The sequence below is a fragment of the Brienomyrus brachyistius genome, chromosome 7 (assembly GCF_023856365.1).
Source record: "Brienomyrus brachyistius isolate T26 chromosome 7, BBRACH_0.4, whole genome shotgun sequence".
Classification (NCBI taxonomy): domain Eukaryota; kingdom Metazoa; phylum Chordata; class Actinopteri; order Osteoglossiformes; family Mormyridae; genus Brienomyrus; species Brienomyrus brachyistius.
In genome coordinates, this window is record NC_064539.1 from 25,366,205 (window position 1) to 25,380,589 (window position 14,385).

General features: G+C 48.5%; 1 protein-coding gene across 3 annotated transcripts; it reads left to right on the plus strand.

Annotated features, from left to right (window-relative positions):
* The first annotated feature begins 281 nt into the window (after positions 1 to 281).
* Positions 282 to 13,905, plus strand: zer1 (zyg-11 related, cell cycle regulator). Of its 3 annotated transcripts, none has more exons than XM_049019890.1 (16): positions 282 to 660; positions 1,826 to 2,187; positions 2,269 to 2,419; positions 3,352 to 3,731; positions 4,026 to 4,199; positions 4,446 to 4,560; positions 4,902 to 5,048; positions 5,710 to 5,883; positions 6,589 to 6,804; positions 7,192 to 7,233; positions 7,915 to 8,034; positions 9,247 to 9,362; positions 9,681 to 9,869; positions 10,263 to 10,360; positions 10,535 to 10,637; positions 11,480 to 13,905. In XM_049019890.1, exons 2-16 carry the CDS (start codon positions 2,021 to 2,023, stop codon positions 11,535 to 11,537), a joined length of 2,250 nt encoding a protein of 749 aa, XP_048875847.1. In that variant the 5' UTR covers positions 282 to 660; positions 1,826 to 2,020; the 3' UTR covers positions 11,538 to 13,905. The 3 variants fall into 3 exon arrangements, with proteins under 3 accessions (XP_048875847.1, XP_048875846.1, XP_048875848.1); XM_049019889.1 differs by having other exon boundaries at positions 282 to 599; XM_049019891.1 differs by lacking the exon at positions 282 to 660 and adding an exon at positions 749 to 993.
* The last annotated feature ends 480 nt before the right edge of the window (positions 13,906 to 14,385 follow it).

The following is a 14,385-nucleotide window of genomic DNA, read 5'->3' on the forward strand; positions in this document are numbered from 1 at the left end:
AATCAAAATTCATTTCCACGGGGAAAAAAATAGGTATTTCATAACAGAATGATACTAAACCAATTCCTAACATGATGCTCTGTTACAGTTTAAATTAATAACTCCTAGGACGCCAAACAGCAAAAAACATGTGTGTCAACTAAGACACAGTTTTTATTTTGTCTGGTTACTGTAGTACGGTTTGACGACTGTCTTGGTCAGCCGGCCAATTAATTAATTGTGGTAACATTTTTTTTAAATCCCCCTTCCTAGCGCAGGAAGTAATTCCTTGCGCTGGTCTTTAGCAAACGGGAAGTGGCGATTTTATTGTTGACAGCTGAGTGTTACACGAAACAGAGCAAAAGCAAAGCACACAACCTGTTTTAAAATAAAAGAAAACAACCAGCTCGTATCGAATTAACCGGAGCGACTACCCGCGATCGGGGTCAAGGTGGGAGGACTGTCTAGCAAACTGTCTTCTTGTGCGGCGCTGTGCAAATGCTGCACGGTGCTGGAGATCGAGGTAACCCGTTGCCAGCCGTAGCAGCTAGCTAGCAGAGCTCGCCGATGCATCGGATCGGGATCACCGTTTAGCCCTCAACAGGCACGTCGATTGCAAGGTAACCGAGATCCTCCAACCCTCCACCTCCCCGGGGGATTTTCTCCCTTTTTTCTGTGCAGGTGAGGCTCTGTCAGGAGTCAGAGTCAGTTGTCATGTTCTTTCACCTGCACTTGAACAATATTAGCCAGATGCATGTCTTGTTTTAAGTGATTCGTAAGTGTGTGTTTTGCCTTTTTTCTAAGTGCCTCCCTGACCGGGGCTGTCCGCAAATAACGCCGCCAGCAGCGGTAACACGTCGGCGCAGAGTTCTTAGAAGATCACCCTATTTAATCGCACTTGTTTTGAATTTTTGGCCATCAAAAGATGCATTTTTCCTAGTCGTTCTATGTATTCAGGCTAAATTAATCAAATGGGAAACCGAAAGTGTACCAGTGCATTGGACAACTTTGAAGGTGGGTGTGCGGGTAATCGGACGCAGATGTATATATAATCTATGTCCGTGGAACAAACTCCTAAGTCCAAGCGTGTGGTAGCAAGACTTAAACACCCTAAAGCTGTGGGTAAGGTTTGTTCGCACCTCTGCTTTCCTTAGAAACCGGTCACTTCTTATTTTTACGTACCTATACGCTATTATGTAGAGATGTATAAGTCTATCACTACAACAGTGGAAGTTTGAGCAAACTGGTGTGCGTAATGTTAAGGACGGAGTTACACGGGGCAGACTTTTGATGGCACCCTGTATATTAACAGATGGGCCTGTTACAAAGCGAGCGGTTGGGAAAACACGACGGCAGTCAAAACTCTACTATAAATACATGTATATTGTACGCCGTTTAAAACATGTCTTTATGGAGATGTTCTGACTTGGTTTGCCCACGATACTCCGGCATATAGACAGATCTGGTCGCCGATCACATTGAGGATTGATCCAGGGAAGCCCGGTTCTGAGTATAGTTGCACTTAATGGTCAGTTCAACAGAAAACCCTGTCTTTTCCTGCCGTGAGGACCTGAGGTGCGCGGATTTGTGAAGCGTGACAAATGCAACAAAAAACTGAAAGTGAGGTCCTGATGTTAACCCGATGTGCCAGAGAAGCCGGATAATTACTTGGATGAATATGAGCTGATATTTGAAAATGAACTGATATTTATAGCAATTACAATGCCTCTCTACTGTGTCTTTTCTTTTAAATGACTCTATCTGTGCTGAATTCAGTGAAAGATTTGAACAGTCCTGCATGGTTCTTGTTAGGTCATACCGGCTGATGTCTCTGTTTGCCCTACAGGTTTTGGCTTTCCTTGCCTGGGGCGCGGTACAGAGTTTTAGGTCTTCCACATTTCGCTCAACGTCAACCGGCCTCCCAATGCCTTCTGAGTGAGGCTACAGCTTCACTTATCGACCTCCACGCCAGCTGCTTGCTCCCCATCATCGACTGTGTGGGGGAGAGGGAGGGAGGGACGGAGGAGGCGGAGGGTTTACCATGGCGACCAAAGTGGGGGACGACCCAGATTCCCTGATCGCACTCTCCACGGATTATTGCCTGCGGAACCTGAGCCGGACCATGTGCTGCACAGGCGACAAGGGGGGTCTCCGCCTGCGACCGGACGTGTTCCTGCCCAGCGAGATCTGCGACAAGCTCGTCAACGCGTACGTCCGCTTCTCTGTCTGATTGGCAGCTAGGAGCGGATCGCAGCAGATGCTGATGCTCCGATGTTTTCGCTGTTCTAGGTACATGGATTTGGTGCACACGGACAGCGACTTTCAGAGCCATGATGGCTTTTTCCAGCTCTTCTCGGACCCTCGGAGCACCAGGCTCTCCCGGGTCCACCTGAGGGAGGACGCCGTGTCGGACCGGAACCTGCAGGCCATTGCCAAGCAGGTGGGCATGTGTTCAGGATCCATCTGCAGAACTGACGCTCAGGGCATCAAAGAACAGACACATTAAAATAACTTGGACTGCGGTCTGCTTGGATGTAGAACATCCATCCATCCATCCATTTTCCAAACCGCTTATCCTATTGGGTCGCGGGGGGTCCGGAGCCTATCCCGGAATCAATGGGCACGAGGCAGGGAACAACCCAGGATGGGGGGCCAGCCCATCGCAGGGCACACTCACACACCATTCACTCACACATGCACACCTACGGGCAATTTAGCGACGCCAATTAGCCTCAGTATGTTTTTGGACTGTGGGGGGAAACCGGAGTACCCGGAGGAAACCCCACGACAACAAGGGGAGAACATGCAAACTCCACACACATGTGACCCAAAATATGTTTTATCTGTGTATCTAGTGCCGGCTCTGAGTTTAATGGTTCTATACTGCTAGGACTTATATTCCCCGTCCATCACTTTTTGAATGACAAATCTTTTCACCTTTTTCTAAACTAGTTTTCAGCTAATTCATACCTCATCGATCCAGCCGTTGTCTAACTGCTTGTCCTTGTCAGGGTCTTGCGGGGGGGGGGGATTTTACACTTGTTACCCTATATTCTTAAGAACATACTACACACAAGGGGGAGGCCATTTAGCCCAACTTATGGTTGTTTTGTATTAAAGGGTAAATACTATTTAATTTAGTGCCGACTTCATCTTGGGGTCCCGTCGGGGGTGTACTGAAATATATTTTTTGTCTAAGATTTGAATTATGTTTTGTCTCAGTTGCGTTTTACGTGTTTGATGTTGTGATCCCCCCATCTTTGTCTAGCAACTCTTTAAGACCTTGAATAATTATTTTGTAAGAGCTGTAATTTTGTACATGAGCCCTGTTGAATCCCTGCCTCTTCTTTTTGTTTCTCTTGACCCTGTCAGGACCTGATTGAGCTTCACCTGACCAACTGCAACAACCTATCGGCCCACAGCCTGAAAACGCTGTCTGACTTCAGGCACACTCTGGTCTCCCTCAGCCTCTTCGGCTGCAGCAGCATCTTCCACAGGAAAGGCGTGGACTTCAGTTTCCTGGGCTTCACCCGACTGCGGCTGCTCAACCTGGGCTGCCTGCCCCCCGATGTGGACGTGGAGGCCCTTCTGAGCCCCCTGACGTCCCTCACCGCCCTCGACCTCTCGGGCCTCCAGCTCCCCCGGCCAGCCTTCTTGGCCCAGTGGAGGGACCGTCTGACCTCGCTGGTGCTGTACAACGTGGAGCTCTGCGAAGAGGTGTTCCACACCGTGCTGCAGATGGACCAGCTCCGGTGAGCTGCGAGGCCCGGGAGCCTCCGTGCAAATGTCCCATGTTCTCTTTGGCCTTGTGTCTGCTGGTGGAATTGTTCCTTTTCCATGGAGGTGGGCTTCATCATACTCGATTAGGCGAGTGATGCAAGACCCCAAAGGGGTTCTGGACTCTCTGTACCCCCCAGAATCAGTATATATTGTATTACTTGAGGCTGGTGAGTAATTGGAGATGTTAGGCGGTGGGGTGCAGGTGGCAGCGGGGGGCCCCGCCTTTCTGCTTGCGCGTTTCCCTCATTGCGTCTCTCTGTCTGCAGGCACCTGGACATATCGCGGGAGAGCCGACGAAGCGGCAAGTTCAAGCTGACCAGGAAGCTGCTGACGGCCATCGTGCAGAGCCTCACCCACCTGGTGTCGCTGGACATCTCAGGCCATGTCATGCTGGACAACTGCGCCGCCCCCCCCTTCGAGGAGGCCGTGGGACGCCCTAGGTAGGAAGCCACTCCTGAGAGAAGTCTTGGGTGCCTTCAACCCCCCCCCCCCCCCCCCCCCCAAATTACAGGCCTCTGTGGTGTCTTTGATTCTCTTATATTGAAAGTTTCTTGGGAGGGGAGGGAGAGCATTGCATGCTAAGATGTTTCTCCTTGTGTATCTCTCTCTCTCTCTCTCTCTCTCTCTCTCTCTCTCTCTCTCTCTCTCTCTCTCTCTCTCTCTCTCTCTCTCTCTCTCTCGTGCAGCACTGATCCCAGTAAAAGCAGCATCTATCCACTGCGTGAGCTGAAGAGACCGCTGCAGTTCCTGGGCCTCTATGACACCACGCTCTGTAACCTGTCGCACATCCCCGCCTACAAGGTGAGCTGTGAAGGTACCTATGGGGCGGGTCTGTCTTATCATTCACTTTACCTGTCAAAAACTTTCTTTAAATACTGCACAATGTTAAGGAAAATACAAGCCCGTTGGACGCAGGTATAATTGCAAGTGAACCTTCAGAATAATTTATACATTTAATAGTGTGTGCACAAAATTATAATCTCTGGTTTAATTTTTTTTTTTTATATGTCGGCTTGTTGCTGCTAAGTCTTGTCACAGGTTGGGTTGGGAACTTTTATGAGCACAAACTGAAGTGAAGGAAGCCGCCATATTGGTGCTGCTTATCACAGTAGCCTCACACCGTCGTCTCCGTCCTGCTGCAGGTTACCGGCGGTAAAAATGAGGAGCAGATCCTGAACGCCATCGAGGCCTACACGGAGTTCCGCCCGGAGCTGGCGCACCGAGCCATCAACCAGCTGTTTGACATCGCCAGGATACAGCACTGCGGCCAGCTGCTCCGGGCTCTGCAGGTCTGCGCCCTGTGCTTACCCACAATGCATTGCAGATTCTGGGTGCCGCCGTAGCCTTTACTTACCTCCAAGTGTGGTGTGGGTTTTGACTCGGAGTGTGAAGGCACTGCTTGCAATCATCTGCGTTCGTTGCTTCTGATGCGCCCATGACTCATATGGAGTCAAAATGATTACTTCTAGCGTTTTCTGGTATCTGGGCATTTCGCTGAATATTCAGTATGCATAAATTTGCACGTTTTAGATTTGGAGCACATCTTTGTATCAAAGCCAAGATATACCCCTTACCAGACCTAGCAAGCATCCATCTTGGGGGGGGGGGGGGGGGGATTCAAAAGATATACATCCATCCACTGTCCATAAGTGCTTATGCAGGGCAGGGCTGCAGAAAGCCAGGGGAGCAGTGCTCAACGCAGGGGGCGCCAGGGATCACAAGGGACATGCACACTCTAGGCTTCCTGGAGGCTCCACGCACAAGGAGCTGGAGGCAAGAAGCCTGGAGATATGAGGCTAGTGTGCTATTAAGTAAGTCAGTGTGCTGCTGTTAGCCCAGCAATAAAGCATTTTATCAAACTGAATGAACCACTCAGCAGTCCCTTGTCTTAGTGCTTCGCTAACATCAAAAGCTCCATCTGGCCTCAAATGCGTGTCACTGCCCCCCCAGCTGGTGATCGCAGCCCTGAAGTGCCACAAGTACGACAAGAGCATCCAGGTGACGGGCAGCGCCGCTCTCTTCTACCTGACCAACACGGAGTACCGCTGCGACCAGAGCATCCGGCTGCGCAGGGAGGTCATCCAGGTGGTGCTGAACGGGATGGAGCAGTACCAGGAGGTCACGGTAGGCAGGGCAGGGGCTTGACCCCCCAATCATATCGGCGAATGCATCATGTGACTCTGGGGGGGGGGGGGTGTTCTTTTCAGATTTCATAGTCTTATAGGTTTCAATTAACGCTGTGGTCGAGTGTACAGTGCACTCTGCAATTTACGCCAATCGATGCCTATTGCACAGATCTGATTGGATGTGCCAGTGAATTTGTAAATTAAGCATCTGTGGTTTGGCTTCTTGGATTGGTCGAGTGTTCACTAGCTTTCCGTTAAGCATTTGCAGACCCAAGATCTGTTTATATAGTTTGTCAAGGGCTGAGGCTGGGAAATCTGATCGTGGATCAGCATAGGAGCTTGCTGGTTTTAAAATGCTTACGTATCCGACTCTACCTCACAACCCTTTCAGAACTTGCAGTGACACAAATTTGGATCGTGACCAGAGGTGGAGATGTCAGGTCCCGGAGAGTACAAATTCAGACCAGGATTGTGTTTCAACCTACCAGTTGAGTATAGAGAATCACAGTCACTGAGCACTCAACTGGTTGGTTGAATCACAATCCTGGTCTGGATTTGTACTCTGCGGACCTGACATCTCCAGCTCTGATCGTGACCCATGGGTTGAGAATCACTGCTGTAGTGTCATCTGTTTAATAATATTAAATTGTATACCGACGTGTTTCTTCTTTTGCCACCACTGCATTTCATACCTCCACCCCAGGTCCAGCGGAACTGCTGCCTGACACTGTGTAACTTTAGCATCCCCGAGGAGCTGGAGTTCCAGTACCGGAGGGTCAACCAGCTCCTCCTGCGCATCCTGGAGCCCACGCGGCAGGACGAGTCCATCCAGCGCATCGCTGTGCACCTCTGCAATGCCCTGGTCTGCCAGGTGGACAATGACCACAAAGAGGCAGTGGGCAAGATGGGCTTCGTCAAGGCGAGTCACACCGGTGCCCTGGAGGCCGCAAACACAGCGGCCGTCATCATACCTGCTTTTAAGCACATTAGAAAAGTAGGAGGCAGGCTAGCAGTGGGTAGGTCTTGGGTTTGTAACTCAAAGGTTTTTGCTTGACATCTCTGATGGGTTCCTGAAGCTGTACCCATAGATTTTGAATATCCAATAACGTATCGAGCCATATAAATAGTTAAGCCATTTTCTTTGTATAACAGAATCATTTAAGTGTAAGTATTTTGGCCGGGCTTGAAATATTTAGTGTTGAAGATTCAAACCCTGAATGTGCATTTGTGTGTTAGGCTTAACTCTCTTCCTCCTCTTCCCCTTGGCGTTTATCTAACTTTCTCCGCCAAACATTTTCATTTTCAGACTATGCTGAACTTGATACAGAAGAAGCTTCTGGATAAACTGGTGAGTCCAGTTGAGGTCGGCTTTTTTTTCAGCGCAGTGAAGCATAGGTTGATATTCTCCTCGTCCCTAAGGGTAGAAGATGAAATGGCTGGTTAGGTGTCATATGTAGTCATGACCAGTGATGACCTGAGGTGGCGAAATCAGCACTGAAACCTTGAGCGGTTTGGAAGGGTTAACAGTCTGCTTGCTGGTTTACCCATCCTCCCTTCCACACACCAGACTGCATGGAGTTTTGCCTTCAAAGCTGCTTCGCATTGTTAATTAGTACTGAGAAACTAAGGTTCTAGTTAGTTTCAACCAAATAGGTGCAAATAATAGTATTTTCTTTTTGTAATGCAGTTTAGGTGTGTCGTGCTTTCTTACAACCATGTTTTAAGTTTACCTGTTTGACAACTTCGCAGACCTATGCTAACCACAGCTGAGTATTATATGCCTGTATGTGTAATTAGGCCTGTTTGATGCCTTTATAGCGCTACGCTAACCACTGTTCAGTATTGCATGCCTGCCTGTGTTATTAGCTATGTTCCTAAAGTAAATTCACTAGCATAGAAACACAGCACTGATTAATGAGATGATAACGTCTGGCTGCAGTGTGGAATAAGTCTATTAAGGATGAAATGAAGACCAGTCTCCCTCCATCCCTTCCTCGCTCACCCTCTCGCTCCCTCTCCGGACCCGCAGTGTGATCAGGTGATGGAGTTCTCCTGGAGCGCCCTGTGGAACATCACGGACGAGACGCCAGATAACTGTCGGATGTTCCTGGAGCGCAGTGGCATGGCCCTTTTCCTGGAGTGCCTAAAGGTGAGGTCATGCCTAAAGGTGAGGTCATGCCTAAAGGTGAGGTCAGATTGCGCCCCCTTAACCATCCCATAAGCGGGGGCTCTGGAAGGGAGCATTACCAGCGGCTCAGTGGATAGCACTTTGGCCTCACACCAGTAGGGTCTCGGGTTCGAATCCCATGTCTGAATGGACTTCATAAGTTAATTGTGGTCTCGAAATTCCCCATAATGTGTATGAGTGTCTGCCTGGTGTTGCACTGCCCCTAACCCTAGTCCTCTGTGCTTCATAGGATAGTCTACTTGCTCTATATCAGATAAGCAGCAAAATTCAATCTGTTTTGTAGTAACATATTTCCCAGTACCTTGAGATATATCTGTGAGCCTCAGCTACCTGAGTACACACTCCAAAGCCGCTGCCCTTTTTCTGGAGAGATGCTCTCTGTCACCTGTTCACTGTTTTGGTGTCTGTGATTTCCTGGGCCGCTGCAGACCGTAAAGGCAGTCGGGCTGTTTGGAGAGTGTATCCGCTCCTCACGTGACATTTGGGGCACCTCCTGTTCCTCTCATTGAACTTGGTTAGTGCTGATGTTGTCTTTGAGGTGCAGCCCTCAGAGTTGCATATTGTGTGATAGATTCGACATTAATAAATGGGTGATTGGTGCCTCCTTGCTACTTTGTTCGGCCTCCGTGACGTGTGACATTTCGGTGACGTGGCTCATTTTGCATTTTACTATCCCTGTGTGATCGGTGTCATGTTGCCATGGAAGCATGTACTGGCCCTATAAATATCTCTAGAGTAGCTGGTTTTACCTCCCAGCCCCTGATGCAGTTACCTGAAGTGGACCTTCCTGCTTCCTGAATGAAGCCCTGTACATGTGTCATTGTTCCGTGTCTTTTGTCAAAAGTCTGTCAATTCCATAATTGTCTTTTTGATGTATTTTTTTTTTTGTCATCTGCCTAATATGCTGCCTAATTTTGGGGCCTCTGCAGAAGGACAAAATTCACTGAGGTCAGACAAGTGGAAGTACTGTTAGTACTTTATCTCTGCTCCATCCATCCATCCAGAAATCCATCCATCCATCCACACACCCGCCCACTTATTTTCCATTAACGGCAGTCGGGTCCCTGCAGGTCTGCCTCGGAAACCCCGTCCTGTAGTCCCGTGCTTCCGACCTGGCCCGAGCTGTCCCCGAGCCTCGTGCCCGTCGCTCACGGGCATCTCCCTTTCCCGCAGGAGTTCCCTGACAAGCAGGAGCTGCACCGCAATATGCTGGGCCTGCTGGGTAACGTGGCGGAAGTGAAGGCGCTCCGGCCGCAGCTGATGACGCCGCAGTTCATCACGGTGTTCAGGTGGGAGCGAGTCGTCACTCCGCTCCTCCTCCTCTCACTTTTACACTATAATTCTCAGTTATAGGCTGTGTTTATGTTTAACAGAACCATTTAGATTCCACACAGATTTAAATATGCTATCGGTTTCTGGTTGTGTGGGATTGTCTGTCTTGATTCATCGTACTATAACGGCAGGCGCCAATTTGGGGGGGGGTTACATCAATCTCCTCACTACAGTGGAGTACATGAGGAGCCGGCAAGATCCCGTAGTAAAAATCACTACCCCAAATGTATGACTTGGTTTTTGTCATGTGGTCCTCTGTCTGTATGGCGATGCAGCAACCTGCTGGACAGCAAGGCGGACGGCATCGAGGTGTCGTACAACGCCTGCGGCGTGCTCTCCCACATCATGTTTGACGGGCCCGACGCCTGGACTATGGATGAGCCCCAGCGGGAGGAGGTCATGGAAAGGATGTGGGAAGCCATCCGGAGCTGGGATGTCAGCTCACGCAGGAACATCAACTACAGGTGCCTTGGGTCGCCGTTGGGTCAGTGACATCGTGACGTCAGTTACTCATGACTAGCACGGGGCTCAGGTCAATGGGAAACGCCAACAGGTGTCCGCTGTTGGTGAAGTCACCTTGGCCGAGAGACACCTCTAGTTTCTAGGGTAGGGTTTGGGTACATTTTCACCACCTAGTACTTAAGTCAATTTATACAGCATTGGATTGGATGAACATCTGGTCTAGTCCATCAGCATGAGAGAGAGAACTGAAAACTGATTTGTAACTTTTATTGGAGGTATAGGAAGGACCGGTCCTGCCCTCAGACAGCCATATCCACGCTGCACCTTTTACCCCATTATGAGAGAATGTTAGACTGTAGGCCCCTCAAACTCCAACAATGATCTTTCCTGCCCAGGTCCTTTGAACCAATCCTTCGATTGCTGCCTCAGGGCATTGCTCCAGTTAGCCAGCACTGGGCCACCTGGGCCTTGTACAACCTGGTGTCTGTTTACCGTAAGTACCAGACTATTTCTCCTGGGTAATATTGTCAGCATCATCAACAAGCAGGCGGCAACATTGGGATGCTGGTTGTCGTCAACAAATTCAAGTTGACTGTGACTCTTGAACATCAAGCGAAACCTCTTGTTCTTTCTCCTACTGTTCTCTCCCGCCCCCCCCCTTCCACAGCGAGTAAGTACTGCCCCCTCTTGATTAAGGAGGGTGGGATGAATCTCTTGCTGAGTGTACTGGAACTGCCTAGTTCTCATGAGGAGACAAAGGACATGGCAAGGTATGGCACAGCTCCCTGACGCCAAGTATCTGGAGAGTTAACACTGAGGAAAGATACATAATATTCATTACGTTCATGTTAATGTTCATGTTGGTGAATTTTTGTTCGTTTTCTTAACTGATTATGACCAACAAAAAAATTATTTCAGGTTATTTTCTTAAGAATGCAGATGTTCAGTGGGTAGTGGTGTTATCTCACAATATCAGGGCTGGGGATTCAGACTTCTCGCTACTCTGTGTGGAGTTTGCTTCTTCTCCTCATGCATGGGTTTCTTCCAGGTATTCTGGATTCCTCCAGCAGTCGAAAGGCATGCAATTAGGGCAGTGTTTCCCAATCCAGTCCTCAGGGCCTCATAGTCGGTCCATGGTTTTGCCCCCTCTGAGTTCCCTACCAGACAGTCAACAGTTTTGGGAGCAGAAATGTGGACATTCTATGGGTCCCCGTGGAACGGAATGGGAAACACTGAGTTAGGGTAATCAGTGTCTCAACATTGCCCATAATGTATGATTGTGTTTCCCCAATGATGGATCCCATCCAGGGTCCAGCCCAAGCTTTGGCCCTGTGCTGCCTAGGTTAAGCTCCAGGTCTCTGTGACATCCCAGACTATAATATAGCGCCAAGCTAATTGGATCCATGTTTTTGATTATTTATGTTTTAGGTGGAAAATTCAAATCCAGAAAGTACAAATCCAAACCAAGATTTTGTTTGTCAACCCATTCTGTACACTGTGACTGCTTGGTTGAAACAAAATCTTGGTCTGGATTTGTACTTCTTGGACCTGAACTTTACACCTCCGATAATGAGGTTTGATTAATCGCTCGGTGCCTCTCTGTGGCTTCCAGGAAGGTCATGGAGCACTGTGGGAACTTCAAAGAGGACCCCATGGAGACTGGGCGGTAAACTGCACAGGAGGTGGACAACACTAGGAGATGTGGGAAAAAGTGGTTATAGAGATGGATGGTTTTTGTTTTCTTCCCACCAGAGGTAACCGTGTGCATCCATTTAGCGTAATGGGTGGATGGGGGGGAACTTCAGCTTCTCCACCAATCCCTTCAGGAGGAACATTTCAGTGTGATGACTGAACAGAGATGTGGCACGTGGGAATTCTTTTTTCGTTTGTGGTATTGCACATGATAAGCTTTACTTGTACAAGTTAAATGGTTTTGTTTAGTTCTTTTTTTTATTGTTTGTTTTTGCGTGTCTTCAAAACACATGAGAAGTGTCTGCTAATGGACGGCTAGAGAAGCTTTCAGAGCGATTCTCCTCACCGAGAGTCTGTAAGCTTGGCTTCCCACACGGCTATCTGCTGTCAAACGACTCGGCCGCTCTGCTTTGTCCTTTTTTCTGAATGTTGCGGCCCTCCGAAGTGGATTTCAATCCCGGAAAGTTCTGTTGCGATCCCGAGCCTTCGGAGCCGCCTGATGCAGGGGGTCCTTGGAATGTGCGGAGTCGTCATGTCGTCCCAGTCTTCTTTTTTTGTGTGTGTGGCGTCCCCTTGTGGGGGCACCAGGACATGTCTTTGAGTGACAGGAAGTCTTCCCTGGTGCCATGGAGCTTATCAAGCAAGGAAGATTGATGTTCGATATCTGCTTTGTATGTAGTCAAAGTAAACATCTCCACATTGTCCTATTTTTTAAATTTTTTTTTTTCCCACTTTTTTTTTGTTCTAACATGATTCGAAATTGTGTGTGTGCGCGTGCGTGCGTGCGCGTGCGTGCGTGTGTGTGTGTGTGCGTGTGTGTGCGTGTGTGCACGCACATGCTTATCTTCGCACATCCTGCCATGATGATGCATAAAAAAACACACTCCTGAGAAAGTAGAAGACAATGGTGCCAGTTAAGTAATATTACCCGTTGGTATCATTTTTATATAATTCCCCCCCACTTTAACAAGGGTTTTATTTTTGTTTATTTGATTTAAAGCTTATTTATATTTTAGAAATTCAAAGTGGAGAGTCAGACCTTCTAATGATGATAGGAAAGTTGAGTGTAGTGAAATCCTAAGGGTTTTGGTTGCAATATATAACAATAATAATTATTAGTGTCAGACTTTTCTACGTAAATGAACTTAATTGTTTATGGCTAATAGTACACAATTAAAATATGGATTTCTGAAGATAATTCTTTTGCTTAAAAGGAAAAGCAGTTTGTTATGGTGGATTCATGTGTTTAGTAGAAACTTGAGCTAAAGTGTTTCAAAGTCATGCCAGCCATTATCAGTGATTTCCAGGTGATTTAATTTTAACGAGAACCGCATCACAAGATGTTCAAAATCACACGTGACAGCTGTCCTTTCTCTCAAAACGTGCGCGTCAGAGCCAGTTAACCAAATGCTGCAATAACGACTGTGCTAAGCATTTAATGTATATTTTTGAAACCGTAGTTCTCAAAGTTGGCTGTGTAGAGCACAGACCAGATGCGTCAGAAGGGTTTGCGTCCCTATAATGGGGGCACGTTAATTCCCGTTTAGCCTCTGTACCTGTTTTTGTGAATAACTGCTAGGGATTTAGGGGTAGGCATTTCACGTTTTGATGTGTAAGCAGGGTCTCCTCCTGCGTTCGGCCATTCCCATATGTCCTCCAATTGGTCTAATTTGGGTTAAAAAAAAAAATAGTGTCTTTGGTACCCTTATAAATTAGTTTGTCCAAGACAGACTTTTATGGACTTGCAGTCCATTTTGAATGTCTGCTTTAGTATGCATGTGTATGTATGACAGCTGAGGGGTATTATAGCTCTATTCATGTGGGTTATGATGGTGTTCGTGTGACACACTCTCTCCCAGCCATACCAGGATTTTACATTAACGTTTCTTAGTATGAATGTTGGCTTTAGCGTCAGGTTTGCTGAATATGCGGTGCCAGTCAGCGTGGTGTAAGACGATGGGCCAACACTAAGCTGTGGGGGAAAAAATATCTTCTTTTTTTTTCTTTTTTTTTAAAGATCATCCATCTTAGCTGACGAAGCAAGATCTAATGTTCTCATCTTATTTTCACACCGTTTCTCGCTGTCAAGTTGAAACACTCAGGTTGTCTGTGTGTGTGTGTGTGTGTGTGTGTGTGTGTCTGTGTGTGTGTGACAGAGAGAGAACGACTGTAGGGGAATATGGAAAAAAAAATAGTTATTAGAATCAATAGTTTCTCTGAATGTTGGCTTACCATGACAAAAAACTTTAGTTCTGTTTAAATGGGGGGGGGGGATGATTAGTGTACTGGTTTCATTCTCACTTATTTACCACTTTGATTGGTTAAAATAAATAAAAGTTGCAGTGACTGTGTTTTACTGCTGTTGTTGGGGTTTATTTTTTTGGGGGGGAGGGGGGGCTGTTGCACAAGAATCTCTTCGTTAGGCTAACTGTCAAAATCAGGGCAGGAGTCCCGGCACTGAGCCTTCGTGTGTGGTTTCTTGCCGGGCTTTCAGTCGGGCGTCTAGCCGGGCGTGCTGCCGGGTGTCCAGTCGGGTGTCCAGTCAGATGTCCTGCCGGGCGTCCAGTCGGGCGTCCTGCCGGGCGTCCTGCCGGGCGTCCTGCCGGGCGTCCAGTCGGGCGTCCTGCCGGGCGTCCTGCCGGGCGTCCTGCCGGGCGTCCAGTCGGGCGTCCTGCCGGGCGTCCAGTCGGGCGTCCTGCCGGGCGTCCAGTCGGGCGTCCTGCCGGGCGTCCAGTCGGGCGTCCTGCCGGGCGTCCTGCCGGGCGTCCTGCCGGGCGTCCTGCCGGGCGTCCTGCCGGGCGTCCAGTCGGGCGTCCAGTCGGGCGT

What these genes read in the sequence shown, in the direction of transcription:
- zer1 (XM_049019890.1), top strand. Translation starts at nt 2,021, where the DNA reads ATGGCGACCAAAGTGGGGGACGACCCAGATTCCCTGATCGCACTCTCC. An exon ending in TTTTCCTGGAGTGCCTAAAG is followed by an intron (nt 8,035 to 9,246) that starts GTGAGGTCATGC and finishes CCTTTCCCGCAG; the next exon opens with GAGTTCCCTGACAAGCAGGA. An exon ending in CGCAGGAACATCAACTACAG is followed by an intron (nt 9,870 to 10,262) that starts GTGCCTTGGGTC and finishes TTTCCTGCCCAG; the next exon opens with GTCCTTTGAACCAATCCTTC.